General features: G+C 44.6%; 1 protein-coding gene across 17 annotated transcripts in view; it reads right to left on the reverse strand.

Annotated features, from left to right (window-relative positions):
- The window catches only part of SLC11A2 (solute carrier family 11 member 2), a 37,351-nt gene extending 19,497 nt beyond the window's left edge, over positions 1 to 17,854 (reverse strand). For 4 of the 17 annotated variants that reach the window (XM_085024854.1, XM_021081709.2, XM_085024851.1 and 1 more), the window contains exons 1-5: positions 16,507 to 16,615; positions 4,030 to 4,101; positions 2,394 to 2,545; positions 1,716 to 1,841; positions 1,128 to 1,247 (exon numbers count right to left, since the gene is read on the reverse strand). Coding sequence is in view for 9 of the 17 variants with exons in the window: in XM_021081709.2 (XP_020937368.1) it covers positions 1,128 to 1,247; positions 1,716 to 1,841; positions 2,394 to 2,545; positions 4,030 to 4,063 (432 nt within the window). In the remaining 8 variants the exon portion in view is untranslated. 17 annotated transcript variants of the gene reach the window in all.
- Between the last annotated feature and the right edge of the window lie 2,085 nt (positions 17,855 to 19,939).

Raw genomic sequence — 19,939 nt, forward strand, 5'->3', positions numbered from 1 at the left:
AGTTGTTGGAATAAGGTATCCTATAATAAAATTTGAAAACTGATCTGATCAAATAATCTAGCAGAAAGAAATTTAGTAAATGCTGGCTCACTGAGGCCAGGAAAAACACACCTACTCAGGTACTTACTACCCAAAAAATAAGTCTCAAAAAACAACTCCTAAGATACATGATGAAAGAGAAGCTAAAAGAAATTATAAATTACCAAGGTGGGTTTTTTTTTTTTTTTGAGAAGCATATAAGTAAAAATAAAAAGTAGATAAAAATACTGTCTCACGGCCAGAAAAGGAGATTAAACATTTGGGACAAGCTGGAGGTATCTTAACTAAAGATCAAGCCAGTTTAAGTTAAAGCTGTCTTCCAGATATTGGAGCCGTTCCTGCCTTAGGCAGCACAAAAAAGGTCAAAAATGTCCAGAAGGGAGTTCCCGACATGGTACAGTGGAAACGAATCTGACTAGGAACCATGAATGAGGCTGCAGGTTTGATCCCTGGCCTCGCTCAGGGGGTTAAGGAGCCGGCATTGCCATGAGCTGTGGTGTAGGTTGCAGAAGCAGCTTGGATCCTGCATTGCTGTGGCTGTGAGGTGGGCTCCCCTAGCCTGGGAACCTCCATATGCAGTAGGTGTGGCCCTGAAAAGCAAAAAAAAAAAAAGTCCAGAAGGAAGCTGTAGAGGACAGTGTCAACTCTAGGGTCAGAGTAAACTGCAAATCATTATTAACAGATCCAAAGGTCCTGCCACATACAGTCTGTCGTAAAAGAAAAAAACTCACTTTTTCCAAATTGATAACAAACAAGAAAATATGTATACTGCAAAGTGACAGGAGTAATACGGGTGTAGGAATGAAAGAGCTTAGAGAGAACACCCCAGCCCCTTCATGCTAGATGCCAAAAGACAGGGAAAAGGTAAATGTTTGCTCAAACCAAATTTTTCTAAGGCAACTTTCTGGGAAGGGTAAATCTCAAGTTAGATTCTGAAGAAGCACAGAAACACAGCTTAGCAGCAGAGGGACAACAGAACTCCCCGTGGGATTCCCAGTCCTCAGGGCCCCAGACCCCCATGCCCTCCCTCCACCGTACAGTACACAGTGGGGCGGCACAGATTCCTACGAGGAACAAACGCTGCTCACCTTGGGATACTGACGGTGACACACTTCAGCAAGATGCAGCCCAGTGACCACTCCCAGTCTAGCCGCAAGGCGCTGGAGCAGGAGCCCCACGATGGTGGCCAAAAGAAGAATCCAGAGCAACTGGAACAAAATCCCACCATAACACTTATTAGATAAGTGGTGATGGGTGGGGGGGGGGCAGGTTGTGGGGAGGTTGGTCTGCTTGTTTAGCCATGTGAGTGGGAACCACCACAGTGAGGAATAGTGCCCAGGTCAGGAATCAAATGACCTGAGTTCTGCATCTCGTTCTGCCCAGAACCTGCTAGGTCACCTTAAACCCTTCTCAGCCTTAGTTTCTTCCATCTACAGTTTCTCCTTTGTTCCAGGAAACTATGTGGCTGAAATAAAATTGTAAAAAACAGCTACATGGATAAAATAATTTTTTTTTTTTTTTTTAATGGAAAAGTACTTTTCACCTAAGTGTCACAACCAACGAAGGAGCACGTGGGTATGTGGCTGCCAAGGTTGATGACCGACAGGCAAAGGACAGGAAGAGGATGTGGTGTGCTGTGTGTGCTTCAGAGGGACGAGGTAGCACTCGATGTTCACCTTAAATCCAGCCACTGCTCCAGACTGCAAATCAGACTCGATGTTTCCTGGATCCAGGTAGGCAATGCTCATAAGAAATCCTGGTCCCGTGAAAGCCCAGAGTTTACGAAAGCTAAAACACGAGTGCTGTACGAGAGAGGAAGAGAGATCCCAATGATTATCGCCTCCGCACTGCTGAGGTAATTTACCTTCTATTTTATCACACTTAAAGCGACAATCTCAGCTTCATAACAACAAAAGATTTAGGAAGTTGGATATTGGGTGTGACCAATTTTCACTTCCATCTGATGCACTACTTACCACAAGCGGGCCACCTCTGTCCAAAACCTAAGAGCCCAGCTCTTTCCAACAGACTTTCACTCTAAAACCCAAGCAATAATAACAGTACCTCTGTGCCAACCACTACCCAAATGCAAAAAAAGGAACATGAAATTTATACTGTCTTGATCAAAAAATGCATATAAGTAGAACTTGGCAATGGTTAGGGTTAGGGGTTTTCAAAGCCCTCAGTTTCCTTAACAGTTTTTGTTTACTCTGATTACCACAAATTCAGCCTTTAGAGATTGCTTGTCACAATTAGATCTGACACTGCTGTCAATCTTGAGTTGTCCAGCAGACGTTTCACTCCCAGGTTCCCCCTGGATACCAGTGTTTTCCTCCCAAGGACCTGTCACGAACCTCCTCCTCAGGAATGGCGATCTTCTCGTCAAAGTAGGTGGTGAAGGGCTCCTCTGAGAGCCCCCCGGGCGACTGCGGGAGAGAGGAGTGACTGTAGGCAGGGTTGATGGCACCAAGACTGGCCGTGTCCCCATGTTCTCCAGAAGCATCTTCTGCATTAAGACATGTGAGAAGAAATTAATTCAACTGAACAAAATACACTAACAACTCATCCTCAGAAATACTGAAATTAAATCTTTTTCATGCTTAAGCACATAAGACCCATCTGACTCTATCTCAATTTCTAGTCCTTTTTATTTCTATTTTTAATAAATTAATTTTTGAATAGGCAATACATTCACATGGCTGAAAATGTGAGAAATGCAAAAATGCGTACGGTAAAAAAAAAGCTCCCTTTCATCCCACTTCCCCAATGGCTCTATATCAGTTCTCAACACTAGTCTCACAATGGTTTCCTCCTACTGTCATACTTCTATTCCTCATTGCCAATTTCTAGAACCATTTCATTTTCTTCCATCATTTTCTTCTAAAAATACTGATGTCTTCAGGGCTTAATACATAACATTGCCTGACTAGCCCCACTGGTAATCGAAAATCACTGGTAATCTAAAATCTTCAGGAGACAGGTGAGTCCATCGGGACACCCTCCTTCCCCCTTATTTCATAACTTACTGAAAGAATCATCCTGGGACATTATACCTCCACCAGCCTTCTCCAAAAATGTGCAAGCTGCAAACTCCTGCCACATTTCAGGCTAAACCCTGAAGCTGCAGGGAAACCAGCAAACAGGAACCCTTTGCCTCCTGACTCAGGCTGGCAGTGAAGAGCTGGGGGAGGGGGAGGGGGGGGCAGCCCTCACGATGAGTGCTCATCTCAGACTAATCACCCGGGTTTCCCAGAGCCCTGCATTTTTTCAGGTAATTTTAAATGCAGGGAGGAGGAGGGTCTGGAAGAAAAGGGCTAATCCACCGGAAAGATACAAAGCTCAGTTTGCTGTAGTCACCAAATGGCTATTTTTAACTACAAGGCTCTAATCTCAGGGTTTCCAAGAAATCTCTGCAACCTGCAATTAGAAAAACAAAAGCTTTCCTTCTGCAGGGAGCTGACCTACTTCACCTTAAATAGTGCTGAACTGAGGAGGACATTTATAGAAAAGGAATGGAAATTCTGAACCAGACCTTTAGAATCAGGAAAGATTAGTCAAAGCACTCAAGAAGTCTAATGGAACAACTCTATAAGATGCTAGCTTAGTATTTTACAGCTCCAGGCAGATCTGAAGGGCTGTGTACAGTCCAAGCACTCTGGAGGTTTATATGCCAGGTCTGCAAAAAATACTGCCTTGACAAGCATTATTGCTATAGAAACCAAACTCACAGCTAATCTTGGCTCTACTCAGAATTGGAAATAAGATATGAGGCCGGTCTCTGGTTACAAAACCATTTTCATTTACAGCCTAGGTCACCAGGTGGTAACCTCTGAATGGAGGAGATCTCCATGAGGACATGGTTGGCGGAGGGAGAGGACATGGGGACAGTTTTTGTTGGGATAGAGGACAAGGACAATATAGTAAATTTCTGTTACTGGCAAAGCCTAATTTCAAATAATAATTAGACAACAACACAAAGCTATAAATTACCAGACGGTGTCTTCTGTTCAGGACCTAATACCATGGCGGATACCTGAGTGCCTGAGTTCTTAGAATAGGATTCTGGAAAGGAGAAAGGGGAGGGAGAGGAATTAGCAAGAAGGAACTAAAACTAACAAGTTCAAAATCAGTCTTCTGTTACTCTGTATGACTGAACGGAAAAGAGTAACCGTTCTACTGAAGTAGATAACCCTGGAAATAATTACAGTTATCAGAACACAGTTAAGAAGATGTTTAATAAAAAATGTCAAAATCTTAATCATGGAGTTCCCGTGGTGGCGCAGTGGTTAACGAATCCAACTAGGAACCATGAGGTTGCGGGTTCGGTCCCTGCCCTTGCTCAGTGGGTTAACGATCCGGCGTTGCCGTGAGCTGTGGTGTAGGTTGCAGACGAGGCTCGGATCCTGCGTTGCTGTGGCTCTGACGTAGGCCGGTGGCTACAGCTCCGATTCATCCCCTAGCCTGGGAACCTCCATATGCCGCGGGAGCGGCCCAAGAAATAGCAACAACAACAGCAGCAAAAGACAAAAAAAAAAAAAAAAAAAAATCTTAATCATGTTTTTGCTGGCAAGACTTCAAAACCAAACTGAAACAAAAGGTATTTCAGGGAAGCAGGCAAATACTTTTCATTAAGTACACACAGAGAGGCTGCTAAGCAATCACCCAGTCTCTGCCTTTGCCTCCAGATTAAGCCAAGTATTTAAAGCCAGACTGACTCTCCCCAAATTCCCATTTTTATGAGTTTTTAAGGGCAGAGATCTAAAAATCCCTCCGACCTAACAATTTAAGCTCACTTTTCAATTTTCTGGAAAGGAGAAAGGGGAAGCGTCTCACCAGCCCTTGGTGGTAGAGGGCCACTATTTCCCAGGCTCTTATTTCCCTGAAGAGAGACCTTAGGTGTAGCGTTTCCGGTCCCATTCCCAAAAATTTCACCAACTGGGAGAAGAAACTAAGGACCATGACCCTCCGTCCTGGGCTCTCAAGGAGAACTGAGGCACCTGGGACAAGGCAGCGTCTGCAGCTCACCTGCACTTCTCTCCTGCACTTCCGCCCCTCCAGGGCAGATGGGGGTGAGGGGGTGCCCCAGGTGTCCAGCATCCCATTAAAGTTTAACAGGGGTGGGGGGGAGAGGAGTAAGCTCCTCGGGCCACAGATCTACAGCACATTCTCCAGTCAACTCCATCCATAAGGCTGATTTTCAAAAATTGTGATCTACTGCTTACCGAATCTACTTCTCAGCTGATCCCAAATTTAGAAGGTGAACTGTTAGCCACCCCTCCTTAAATCCCAATAATAATTATCCTACAGAAAAAGTTGAGAAGCCTCCCCTTAGCTATCTTTTACTACTTAAACAGTCTTTTTTCTTTTACTCTTGTACCTTTGTTCCTCCTGTCTGAATAGTCCTCTACTTTCTTTTTCAGACTATCTACCTATTCTTCTCCTATTTTGCAGAATTACAGAATTCAGACCTGAAGGCAGTGTTAGGTTTCATCTATCTTTTAAAGTTACTAAAACATACTACTAGGTGCTAATCTGGAAAACATAAGCTTTCATTTCTGTACTCACCCATATCAAATATTTTGTTACAAGGAACAACAGCCACGTCCTTCCTATCAGATTTTGAGCCACCAGACGTTTTCACCAACAGACCCCAATAATACAGACTAAATGCAACCACTCTTTCAGCCAGTTACAAGGGTACCTCGCCCAATTGGGTTTTACACATCTGACCACTTAGTAGCAGAGCCTCTTGGAATCCAATCATAGCAAGGTTCCTAGGCCCCACCCACAGCATTTTTTTTCTTTCTCTTTTTTCTTTTCTGTCTTTCTAGAGCAGCACCTCGGCATACTAAATTCCCAAGATAGGGGTCAAATCAGAGCTGTAGCCACCGGCCTACACTACAGCCACAGCAATGGCAGATCCAAGCTGTGTCTTTGACCTATACCACAGCTCATGGCAATACCAAATCCTTAACCCACTGAGCAAGGCCAGGGATTGAACCTGCATCTTCATGGATACTAGTCAGGTTCTTGCCTGCTGAGCCACAACAGGAACTCCTCTACTTTTATTTTATATAGAATTTTAAGAAGCCAGGATAACACATAATAAATTAGAAACTACAGGGCAGATCTGTGACTATGGCGCTTACAAGGAAAGTCTTGGGCTATTTGATATGAGGCATCTTTATTATACTGCAGTCAGCTCTGAGCACAATATTATTAGAATATTATTATTCAGAATAACTCAAGTTTCTACCTGCAACCCTACTCACTAAGAACCAATTCAATTATATTATTTTTGTAGTGATATTCTGTCCCAGAAGGCCCAAAACTCCTCTCCAACCAGGCATTTAAAACATATTTAAAAAGTAGGAAGTGTACTTGTGGCTCAGGTTCAATCCCTGGCCCAGGAACTGCCACATGGCCAGGGCATAGACAAAAAAAAAATAAACATATAAATAATAAAAAGAAAGAAAAGAAAAAGCAAACGATTAATATAGTAGTGTGTTTTCCCTAATCCTGTAGTCTGCAGAGGTGATAGTTAAATAATTCTAAACAGAAATATTTCAAGATAAATTTTTTTTGGGTCTTTTTTAGGGCCGCACCCTTGGGTTCGTTACTGCTGAGCCACAACAGGAACTCCCTTCGAGATAAAATTTTTAGTAATTATTATTAGTAGTCCAAGTGATTACTCCTATACTAATTACAGAGCCAACAAAATACAAGAAGCCTGGTGATCTCTGTGAAATCTTAGAAACATGAGTTCCTATTGTGGTGCAGCAGAAATGAATCCGACTAGTAACCATGAGGATGCAGGTTCGATTCCTAGCCTCGCTCAAGGGGTTAAGGATCCAGGGCTGCTGTGAGCTGTGGTATAGGTCACAGACATGGCTCGGATCCTGAGGTGCTATGGCTGTGGTGTAGGCCGGCAGCTACAGCTCCAATTCAACCCTTAGCCTGAGAACTTCCATATGCCACGGGTGCAGCCTTAAAAGACAAAAAAACAAAAAACAAAAAAAAAAACAAAACTGTATTATTCTAAAAGAGAAAAATGGATTCTAGACTCCAACTTTTTCACCAAAACATTTAGTCAACAAATTATAAGCTCCACTATTTGCAGTGTCTATAGAACATAACGAGGGCAGAGAACAGAGGGTCAGTTATGCTTGGTGTGCTGCACAGTATTTAAGTCTCCATAAAAATTTAAAACCGTTATGGAAACACTAAGTTAATAAGAGGACAGTTTTGCTCTCTAGGACCATACGACCAGGTCCCTTCAGTCATTTAATTACATTAAGGAAAAGATGAAGTGGAGATACAAGCAACAAAAATCAACCGCTCAATATTCTAAAAGACTATGATTAACATTCCTTTGATATTCTAGCTCACCCCCAGCTATTAAGGGTCACCTTCTGGTCAAGCCAGTAAAGTTTCTTCCTATCAAGTAGCAATCAACAGCAGGGAAAAAAAAAAAAAAAAAAAAAAAGACAGCACTCATGGTTCAGTGTAATATAACTATTTTATCCCATTCTTTATCAAAAGTTCTAAGACTGTTTTACAAGATAAGAATGCCAATCAAATTACATTTTCTGTTTGAAACATCAGAAGCCTATATATCTGTTGACCCAGCAATTCCATTTCTAAGAATGCCTACTCAAGAAACACTCACACAAGGAAGTATGTGCAAGAATACTTTCTGGAGTTCCCGTCATGGCTCAGTGGAAACGAATCTGATTAGCATCCATGACGACGAAGATTCAACCCCTGGCCTCCCTCAGTGGGTTAAGGATCTGACATTGCCATGAGCTGTGGAGTAGGTCGCAGACGGGAATCAGATCTGGCATTGCTGTGGCTGTGGCGTAGGCCAGTGGCTGCAGCTCTGATTCGACCCTAGCCTGGGGACCTCCATATGCCACAGGTACAGCCCTAAAATGACCAAAAAAAAAAAAAAAAGAATATTTCCCATAGCATTGTTTGTAGTGTCAAAAGACTAAAAACAACCATTCATAGGATGGAACACCATGTCATGCAGCTATGCAGCTGTCATAAATATGGCAGGTCTACACGGATTGCTGAGAAGCAATCTCCAAGATTTGTCATCAAGTTAAAAACCCAATTTATAAACAGTACGCCATCACTTTTGTAGCAAAAAGAGAACATACACACATACATGCACAGACGATACCCAAAGCACAAGCCAAAAACTGGTAATGCTGTCCCTAAGAGAAAGGCGTGGCGGAGGACAAAAGGTCAGGCAAGAGGAAGACCTCTCACTGAATACACACTGTATGTGGTTTTGCACTTAGAAAAAAATTCACCAAAAAACTTTTTTTTTTAATGTAAAGGTCAAACAGATTCACTCAGTTTCTCAATGAACACTTCAGGGCCATTCGGTTAACCTCTCTCTGACAAAGCTTCTGCAATGGATTATCAGGGACCTGAAACTGTCTGCTTGGCAGGCATCCATGGCCTTAAGCTAACTTACTACTCCTTGGACACAGTGCGCAGACAGTCATGCTCTGAAATTGCAATTTGGAGGTTTTACCTGAATGCGAAGAATTAGAAAAATTCTCCTCAGGAGGGCATTTCCTGACTCCCTAGTTTGGCGTAAATGGCCCTCTTTCAGGTTGCCCCAAGGCACATCTACTGCTTAGTACTGTCATATCACATGACCCTGAAAGCATTTATTCCTGGATACCATTCTTACAACTTTTCGGTAAGTCTGAAAATACATCAAAATAAAAAGTTGGCCCCCAAACACATACTAGCTATAATAGACTCTGATCACCTAATTAACAATAATTCTATACGTTCTCTTAGTATTTACAAGAAATGCTAGAAGAACAGTCTGGATAGCCCAAACATGTTTTGAAAATTGCCACCAAGAAAATGTGAAATACTGAGTATTAAAATAATACAACTTTAGAAGTTCCTGTCATGGCACAGCGGAGATGAATTCGACTAGGAACCATGAGGTTGAGGGTTCAATCCCTGGCCTCACTCAGTGGGTTAAGGATCCGGCATTGCCATGAGCTGTAGGGTAGGTTGCAGATGCGGCTCGGATCTGGCATTGCTGTGGCTCTGGCGTAGACCAGCAGCTGTAGCTCCGATTCGACGCCTAGCCTGGGAACCTCCATATGCCGCAGGTGCAGCCCTAAAAGGACAAAAGACAAAATATACATACATACATAAATAAAATGATACAACTTTAACTTAAATTTTTTCCCTTGATAGTTAAAAAAAGTTTGAATTTTTTTCCTATAAAATTCTCTTACACAGAGCAAAGGCAGTCATGAAAGACCATTTCACTGATTTTAGAGCTCTGTTCAATGTTGCAAAAGTCTCCCTAAAATTAATTTTAAGTTTTGGAGAGGAATTTTTGTCTTTTTTTTTTTAGTTCCCAGGCTAGGGGTCTAATGGGAGCTATAGCTGCCGGCCTACACCACAGCATTAAGTAGGAAAAGTTTTCAAAGAGGCAACCAGAAAAGTGTTTGCAGGGAATCAGCTGATTTAAATGTGAACAGGAATGTTTACAGTTGACTAGCAAAGACGTCTCTTCTCCCTTCCTGCTGCTTCCTCAGCCAGTGTTCAGTGCCAGCAACATCGTGGTGACAAAATGGAAACTGCCAGATGTACATACAGATCAACGCTTTAAAAAACAATATCGGAGTTCCCGTCATGGTGCAGTGGTTAACGAATCCGACTAGGAACCATGAGGTTGCGGGTTCGGTCCCTGCCCTTGCTCAGTGGGTTAACGATCCGGCGTTGCCGTGAGCTGTGGTGTAGATTGCGGACGCGGCTCGGATCCTGCGTTGCTGTGGCTCTGGCGTAGGCTGGTGGCCACAGCTCCAATTAGACCCCCAGCCTGGGAACCTCCATATGCCGCGGGAGTGGCCCAAGAAAATGGCAAAAAGACAAAAAAAAAAAAAAAAAAACCAATATCCAAGGTGTTTATTAGAGAATAATGAGGAGTTGTGTTTAAAAAAAAAAAAAAAGAATCCCACTTGTCTTGAAGAAAATACATTTTTGTAAAGACGTCCAGATTCTTCTAAAATTCCCTTTTCTGCAGAGGTCTACTTTAAGACTAAAGGCCTTGATATGGCTACTAAACCATTACTATTTATCTAACATCTACATTGTACAAGACATTCTTCCTGAAGGTGAGCTCCGGCCCCTGGATGACTGGAAGTCAACACAATTCAGGAATATTCAGTAGTTCAAACAGAGCTAATTGCTGTCTGAACCCTATGTATTCCAATAAGGACAATTACTAGCCATTTCTAAAAATAAGCAATGATTACTTCCTATTTTTCCATTAAAGAAGCACCATTTTCTGAGCCTTTCCATTACAATATCCATCTAATTCCAAAAACTTAATCTGCCCCCACCACAGGTGAGGAGAGCTCAGAAAGCTTAAAAAGCTATGAGAATTTCTAAATTATAACTGAGGATGTGAAGTTTGGAAATATTTTTAAAATTTGGAAAAAAATGGGGAGCCGTGGGTTAACGATCTGGCTTGTCTCTGTAGCACTGCTGGTTCGATTACCGGCTCGGGAGCTTCCCTATGCTGCAGGGGCAGCCAAAAACAGAGGAAAAAAGAATTGGATAATAATAATCCTGTTTTTCTCTCATAACAATGAATTTGATATAAAACAAAAAGGGAAAAAAAAGACAGGGTGAAGACAGATTATACCTACTTCCTGACGGAAGAACAAAGCAAAAAAAACCCCTCTGGTGTTCGTTAGTTTAAGAAAAAGGCCTTGAAATGCTAATCTTCTCTACCTGAGTGGATAATGTTTCCGTAAGCTGCAGGTCACACAAGCACGCCCAGTTCATAAAGCACAAACAGTGCTGCTATTGTACAGTGCAATTACCACGCATCAGAGCCTCCCCGTGTGTGGACGGCTGTCTCACCCTCGGGCAGCGGCCACCGAGATACCAGCTTAGACGGTTCTTCATTGTACTGACCTCATATGCCATAGAAATATGCTCAAAACTGGAGATGTCCTGCTTAGTCTACCAGAGAACCACCCTTTCAACTCCACAGCAAGTTAGCTGATTCCGCCTGAGCTGGACTTTTGAAAATCTGTTTTACAAGTTAAAAGAAACACCTGACATTGAGAACCACTCATGATAAGAGAGAAAAACAGAAAATGTTAGGCAGCAAGAAGAGGATAGAGGGGATAAGGCGTGGGGAGCAAAGTACAGTTGATAATGAAGCCAGATGCCTGGGTGTCAAAGATGATAACACTTGGGAGAAATGTGGCCGGGCTGTCAAGAAGGACTCAACAAAAATATCACTCATCGACCAGAGACTTCAGTTATTGGAAGGGCCGAATGAAGAATACCCATTAAAGAGAGCTCTCCACTTTCTCTGCTCAGTGTTCTGAGGCTTAACCAGCTTCCAAACCTCCTTGACGGCTCACGGTCAGGGTCACTAAAACCTTACTTCGGAGACTATAGCTTGGTCTTCATTCCTCCCAACTCTCACAGTGTGAGCTTCCCTGGCTGCCTCCTTACCCCAAGTTCACAACAGGGCATTTCCCTTTGGCGGACCAACCTGCCCTCCTGGCCTGACGCATCTCTCCTGGAACACAACTCCAAGCTCTTCAAAAACATCAGACTCCTTTACACTTAAGAAAGTCTATTAAATCAGTCTATACCCACCTCTTGTCTCGGGCGGTGGGGGCGGGGGGGTGTTTGTCCTTTTACTTGCTAAAGTTAACTCTTCTCTGGCAAATGTTAAGAATGATTATCATTAGATTACATTCAACTTATTTATTCCAGTGACAGACACTGGTGTGCCAATGTAGACTGACCTTAACAATTTTATTTCTTTTTTGGCAGGGAGGGGTACAGGGGAGCACACTCACGGCACATGGAGGTTCCCAGGCTAAGGGTCGAATCAGAGCTGTAGCTGCTGGCCTGCACTACAGCCAGAGCAACACAGGATCCAAGCCTCATCTGTGACTTACACCACAGCTCAAAGAAATGCCAGATCCTTAACCCACTGAGCAAGGCCAGGGATCAAACTTGAGTCCTCACAGATGATAGATTCGTTTCCACTGAGCAACGATGGGAACTCCCGATCTTAACAATTTTAAATTCATATTTTCCTCAATGTTTCTTTTCTCTTATTTTATTTAATGCCCGCACCCACAGCATATAGAAATTTCCAGGCCAGGGGTTCAATATGATCCACACCAGCCTACACCCCAGCTACAGTGATGCCAGATCCTTTAACCCACTGCAACAGGCCAAGGATTGAACCCAAACCTCTGCAGTGACCCACGCCTCTGCAGTTGGCTTTTTTTTTTTTTTTTTTTTTTTTTGTCTTTTGCCATTTCTTGTGCCCGCTCTTGCGGCATATGAAGGTTCCCAAGCTAGGGGTCCAATGGGAGCCACAGCCACCGGCCTACACCAGAGCCACAGCAACACGGGATCCGAGCCGCATCTGCAACCTACACCATAGCTCACGGCAACTGGATCCTTCACCTACTGAGCAAAGCCAGGGATCGAACCCGATCCTCTTTCCTAGTCGGATTCGTTAACCACTGAGCCACAGCGGGAACTCCTGCAGTTGGATTCTTAACCCACTGCACCATGGCGGCAACTCCCAATGTTTCTTATCTTGAAGCAAAGAAAAAGTGTGTGTAAAGACAGCAAATACATACAAGATTCTCCAGCCTCATAAATGCCTACTTCTGCTCTTTGGAACCTGCTAAAATTTCAATAATAATAAACCACCTCCTTTCATTAGCTAGGAATTTTAATAGACACTTGATTATTAGTGATAAATGGGACCAAAACAAACAAAAAATAACCCATATAAGATGACCTACTAGCAATAAGCACAAAGACAAGAATGAGAACCCTAATTTCCCAATCTAAGTCTTTACTGGAAACTGGTCCTTACACTAAAAAAAAAAAAAAAAAAAAAAAAAAAAAACTAAGTTACTCTGATCTTAAATTAAAAGTGGAAGAGGAGGAGAAACTCCCTGATGCCACATCAGGTTAAGGATCCAGCACTGTAACTGCTGTGGCGCAAGTGCAATCCCTGGCGCGGCCTCCCCCCCAAAAAAAAGGCAGAAGAGGAAAATTTAAATCACTGTCCCTTTGGCTTGCTCCCCACTAGTGGGGGTGTCCACACTCCTCTCTGAACTTGTTGTTTTGTTTCTAAACTGCTCCCCTGTGTGCTCTCCCGAATGAGCTGTGCTTATAATAATAAACCTTGTGCCTGCTTTTGGTTTAAAAGAAAAAGTGGGAGAGGAATTAGACAATATTTTTTTCATTCCTGGCCAATGACTTTATATTCCATTATGATCTTATTATAGTTTATCACACATATTTGTTTTTGTTTTTTTTTTATAACACATATTTGTTGTTTTACTGTATCCACGATATTCCTGATAATACCTCGAGGCTCTTCTTTGTGTCTCCAGCAGCCCATAAATGTTAATTGTTCAATATATTAACCTTTCAAAAGAATAAATGGCATCCAACGGGTGAGACAAGGATGCAGGTCTTCTAACTCCATATATTCTGCATTCAAATGCTCCCTGCCTTCTTTTCCCATGCATTTTTTATTCAAACCAGAGAGACTCACAAGATTAAAAATAACAATGTTAAGGCAAAAACACTAAACCTTTTAAAGAGGTCATTCCCTGTCCTCCTTTTTTAAGCAGAGGTTTCATAAAGACACTGCCCTCTACTCTCACCAAGCCAGCATCCAATTTTCAACCCCATACAAGTACTAAGTCGTCTTATTCCATATTCCACAGTTAAATAACTGAACTTATATCACGTGTACTTCAGCCAAATCAGGACAGCATACTACTGCAGAAAACTAAGCTGTTTTTTTTTTTTCTTTTTTTTCCTTTTTCGGCTGCCTGGTGGCATATGGACTTCCCAGGCCAGGGATCAGATCCAAGGCATAGTTGTGACCTACACCACAGCTGTGGCAACGCCAGTGTCTGTAACCCACTGTGCTGGGCCAGGGATTGAAGGTACATCCCCACATTGCAGAGACACTGCTGATCCCACTGTGCCACAGCGGGAATGCCTCGACATTCTTTTTTATAAATTCAAAGTTTCTCATTTTGTGATTAGTTCCCAATAATGCAACGTATATAAACAGCAACTTTCTTGGAAGGGGAGAACTAGAAGACAAAAAAGTCTTCCATTAGAGCCTTCCAGAGAGCACCAAGCAAACCTGAAGCTCACAGAAAGCACTTAAGTCTGCCAGCAGACATTTCTATTTGTGTACAGGCTAAGGGGGGGGGGAATAAAGATGTCTTTGATTCCACAGCACCCACCCAAGCTCTCAGCACTAAAAAGCCAATTAGAGGAGTTCCCACTGTGGCACAGTGGATGAAGAATCTGACTGCAGCAGCTCAGATCACTACAGAGGCACAGGTTTGATCCCTGGCCCAGTGCAATGGGTTAAAGGAGCTGGCGCTGCCACATCTGCAGCTTGGATTCAATTCCTGGCCCGAGAACTTCCATATGCTGAGGGCGCAGCCATAATATTAAAAAAAAAAAAAAAAAAAAGATCAAACGGAAAAGAATCTACTCTGTAGATACTAGTCCCCAACCTCTAACCTTCATTTCACTGAGTCAAAACTGAAGCAAAGCTGCTTAGGAGCTCTGTGGAGTATTCCAAGGGATCACCGCTGATTTCCTAACAGTAGCGTAAGATGAGATTCGCGCCAAGCTTCCTCATTCATTAACAAGAAGTGCTGCCAGGCTGCCCAGAAATTCCCCGCCTGAGTCCCAGGGCCATCCCGGAAACATGAGAAACCAAGAATGCTGCAATCATGGCCTTTTTGGTATTGGGTCAAAAAAAAAAAAAAAGTGCCTAGGTTAAGACTATACATGAAACAGTATTCAGTGAAAAACTAAACAAAGATGTTTCATTTACTCAGCACAGCTATCAAGGGCAGACCTAGTATCATACAGCGGTAGTTTCCGATCTTATTTAATGATAAACACCCAGTAGAAAGCCTCCAGTCACAGGTAATTATACCATACCCTCAGATCATTAATGACATGGATGGAAAACACAGGCCTACAGGTTCATGGGCAATAGGCTGGCAGAATTCTGAGCAAAGGATAAGTAATAAGGTCAGAATTCTTTTAGTGTGGAATCTTTAAGGGGAAAGAAGGCACAGGTAGGTAATAATAACAAAAACTCATATATGCAAGGATTCGTTCTAAGCACGTGAAGAGTAGTAACTCATTTGAAACTCACTACCAACTCTTTTAAGATTGGTATTATCCATCCCCATTTTAAGTATGTGGACACAAAAGAACAAAGAGGCCAAGCAACTCGCTCAACGTTTTACGCAGCCACGAGTGCTGCAAACTAGGCCGGGTTCAGATTCCACAGGAGTCAAGGGCGAAACACAGTGCCCCCTGGTTTCACCCATATTCACTAGAATTACCGCCAGCAAAAGTTTCTGGAAACCTGTCTCCTCTTGCCTCTCTCCTTCCATATAATTTCTGCTTTTGCTTTTCACTTTAAAGAGATGTCACATTCCCTTAACTTCCTAACACTCCCTCTGGAGCAGTGGACAGGAAAACTCAAGCCCAGGTTCCTCAGCTTCTCCTCCAACGACGCGCTTTGAAATAGTCGGACATATAAAGGGAATTTGGAGAAACCAAGTAAAAATGAACCCAAAGGAGGAACATCAAAAAGTAAACACAGCTTGAAAAGCAGGGACACATGAAATCTAACAGACAGAGAGCAACTACCCCATTCACATATCCTGTGCAATAATGCCCCCTGCACAAGTACCTGGAGCCTGGAACCTGCACAAAAAGCCTGAAAACCTATCTACACAAAAAGTATTCAGCAGCCTGTCCAGGCCCTACACCTTAAGGCGCTCCTTGGATGTCGGGTGCAGTAAAATGAATTCTTTTGTTGAAGTGGGGCGGCGGGAGGCCCAGGGAGCGGACGGGGCGCCAGAGCACCAAGGTAAGACAGCAGCCGCGAGGACCTTGCCCTGGGCCGAGGGCCTCTTTCTCGGCGCAAAGCGGGGTCGGCGCACAGTCGATCGCGGGCCCCGACACCGCGGCAGGTCCGACCAGGGGTTCAGCCATTTCTCTTAGGCCGCGGAGGAAAAGGCGAGGTCCCTGCGACCTCGGGCTTTCGCTCCCCGTCCCCCTCCTCTTGGTCTTCCTTCGAATAACGCGGTTCCATCTGGACCCAGCGCCCAGGCCCTCCCCGCCGGCGTCGCCCCCCGTAGCCCCGCTCCGCGCCCCGCGTGCCCCATACTGGCCCCGGCGCCAGCACCCAAGCCGGCCCCCCAGGCGCCTGGAGCCCACCCCACCCCAGTGGGGAAAGCGGGTCTCCAGCGTGACCCCTGACCTGGCCCGCTCCTCGCCTTACCGGTTCCGCCACCACCTCACAAGCGGTCCCCGAGCGGGTGGCTCCATATCCCGGGAGCCAGCGCCACGCCAACCTACCCACTACACGCCCAGCGATTGGCCGACAGGACCACAACCGCACATTCCTATTGGCTGGGTTCCCGTATTCCCGTAGCGGCCCGCGCGCGTGGCGGGCAGACTGAGTATCCAGAGGCTCCGCCCACCCTTGATCAGACTGGAGGCGGAGCCACTGCGGCCCGGCCTGGAGCTCTCTGCTGCAGAGTCAGTGCTCTCGCTGGTCCAACCCAAAGTGTGGATTGGAGTCTCCCATCCCGCTGGCAGTCTGGAGACTCTAAGATTCCTGCAGTAGTTCGCCGCGACCTCACGTTAGATCCTGGAAATCAAGACTATTTCTTCTGAGACACGGCTCTGCAAGAGATGCAGCTCCACCCTGTAAAATAGAGCCACCTGGCAGGATCTTTTCCTCTCCCTCGCAGAGCCACATCATAGCATCTGCCGCCCCACCGAGAGCACCCCAAACCTGGGAGGAACCTCGAAGCATCTTGTGCAGCCAGTTCGACTACATCAATCTCCTACTCCCAAGCCTGGGCAATGACTTGTTTTCTTCCCTCCTAACAAGCTGCCTCACTTCTTCCCCAAAACTTTATTCCCCACCTACCCAAAATCAATCCCACTCTGCCCCCAGCCTCATTCTCACACCCCAGATTCTTTCTCTGAAGGTGATGGCCAGATCAATTGTGCTTTAAAGCGGAGAAAATAGTCTGACTAACCACCCTAATTTTCTACAGTGTCATTACCAGAAACAGATTTACCAGAAACATTCTTAGATACCCCTCTCCCCACTCTCCACACCCGTCACCTTACCGCTTTCATCAAAGGTAACCAAGCTTGTCTAACCAAGTCATAGGCTTAGAGAGAAAGAACATAAGCCCCTCAGACTTCTTTCTTCATGTAAAAACTGCTAGGAGAAAATTTTATTAGTTGGTAAATGTTAAGAGAAAGAGGGTAAACTGCAAAAAGGAAAATCCAGATAAAGTACAAAGTTAAAAAAAAAAAATTCAGGAACCCCCCAAAAAACTGGGCTGAGCATCAGTTATCCCGTACAGGCTTGTTTCCATACAGAATTTCTCCTAGAGAGAAAAAAAATGCACAAATTAGTTCTGAGAATCTCTCTAACAACACACCTGGGAAATTTTCAGAAAGGCTTGATGAAGTCCCTCCAGACCAGAACCTTTCTTTTGGGAACTTGTAGTGCAACTAGAATATAGAATGGCTGGAGCCATTCTTATTGCTGTCCCAAGTCGGCTAAGGTGGGCAACTTCCCTGGGCTGTTCCACACTTGCTGGCTACTTACTTAGCTCACAGCATGGGGCTGCCTCCTTCTTCCCCTTCTTCATTGTGCTTGAAGGGTTTGACTTTTCCCGGTGCCGGCCCCTGTGTCTTCCCTCTATATATGCAGACAAGCGCGCCTCCCTTGGTTAGATAAGGGCACTTTCGGCGGCTCTGGGCAACACATAGGTAAAGACACCGCATGGAATTTCAAGAAGCCAACCACACCATTCAAAGCATAATCAAATTTCATCTTTGACCTGCCATGAAAAGGGAATCATCATATATCTGCCACTCCTGGATATAAATGAACAATTAATTGCATTTGAAAACGTTTATTCTAAGATTTCATCTCTGTCTCATTTGGCAGGAGCTGGAGGCGGGGCTGTGGGTGGGAGCGATGGAAAGGGGTGGAGTAAAAATAATTCCTTTTCTACGAGATGCCACTCCCCTTGGAACGGAGCTGGTCTGGGCACTTGAACCAAGTCTGCATGTGCGCTGGGACTCTGCTCCCGGGACGTAAGGTGAAACCAATTAACCCCAAGCCTGACAGTCCATGGGTATTTTCCACATAGGTACGTGCAGCACCAATGCAATTATGAGGAGTCTGAGTGTAAGTGAAAATGCCACCCGGTCCATCCCTTGGGATCTGAAGGACCGCTGGCACCAGGCTAGTTAATTAGTGATCCACAGGTGGACAACAAAGCCACACAAACCCAGGACACAGTGCCTGATGGCAAAGAAAAAAGTAAAATCGCTTGAGCTTGCAAAAAACAAATCCAGATCAAGCCAGGATTTCTCAATCTGGGAGAGGAACTGGAAAAAAAAAAAAAAGAAAGAAAGAAAGAAAAAAAGAAAAGATGGGGGAGGGCTTGCCTCAACCAAAAATAGTTTAGTAGGCCAGCTGGAGGCAAAGCTGGAAATAAGAGGTTTTGGAGTCTGGTGAGGAGAATGGGGTGGGACACTGGAAGATCTCACTGCCTTCAGAAAGTTTTCTGGTAGTTTTAAGGAAAAGCTGCTTACTACCTAAAAACATATACAAATAAGTGTGATAGAAGTAAACGAGATAGGAGTTTCCTTGTGGTGCAGGGTTAAGGATCTGGATGGTCACTGCAGTGGCTCAGATTGCTGCTGTGGCGCTGGTTCCATCTCTGGCCAGAATTGGGTGGGGCCATTGAAAAAAAAAGGAATGGAGTTTCTACTGTGGCTCACAGGATCAGCAGTGTCGTGGGAGTGCTGGATTTGTGTCCAATCCCCAGCCTGGCACAGTAGTTTAAGGATTCAGCATGGCTCAGCTGCGGCTTAGATTGAGACTGTGGGTCGGATGTGATCCCTGGCCAGGGTGGCTCCATATGCTGCAGTGGGGCCAAAAATGAGGGGATGAAGAAAAAGGACTAAATGTCATCTCATTACAACTTGACCTATCTCTGTGTCCTTGTTCTACAGCAGACAAATTCCCTGAGGCAAAACTGCCTTCGATTGGGTTGGGCTCCAATTTGTTCCCCTTAATGGCAAAAGAGATTAAAAAAAAAAAAAAAAAAAGAAGAAACATGAAGTCGCCTAGGAACTAACTTTTTGCAGGAAAAGGCTCTATTTTGGTTTAGGAATTCCAAAATAGGAATGGATTTTACAATGAGACTCTACCAAAGCCCCCCCTATTGCCCCTACTCAGCAGTTACTCCTAAAACACACTCCACGCCCACCTTCTAATTTCCCAGTTCTCACTTTTTTTTTTTTTTGCCTTTTCTAGGGCCGCTCTCGCGGCATATGGAGGTTCCCAAGCTAGGGGTCAAATCGGAGCCGTAGCTGCCAGCCTACGCCAGAGCCACAGCAACTCGGGATCCGAGCCCGAGTCTGCAAACTACACCACAACCCATGGCAACACTGGATCCTTAACCCACTGAGCAAGGCCAGGGATCAAACCCACGACCTCATGGTTCCTAGTCGGATTCGTTAATCACTGCGCCACGATGGGAACTCCGTGTCTGTGTCTTTTTAGGGCCATACGCGTGGCATATGGAGGTTCCTAGGCTAGGGGACCAGTTTATTATCGTGTAACTTACCCACAGGCTGGGATTGGTTAGACACTGATCTGGAAGAATTCGCCGCTGCCCTCCACACCACTGAGGGGCCACTGGGACAGTTTCAGACTTAACCTAGGGTAGGGGGGTAGGTACTTGAA

This window comes from Sus scrofa, chromosome 5 (assembly GCF_054392235.1).
Source record: "Sus scrofa isolate SSC_HxYL_T2T_F1_AM1 chromosome 5, Sscrofa_HxYL_maternal_Yorkshire_Landrace_v2.0, whole genome shotgun sequence".
NCBI lineage: Eukaryota > Metazoa > Chordata > Mammalia > Artiodactyla > Suidae > Sus > Sus scrofa.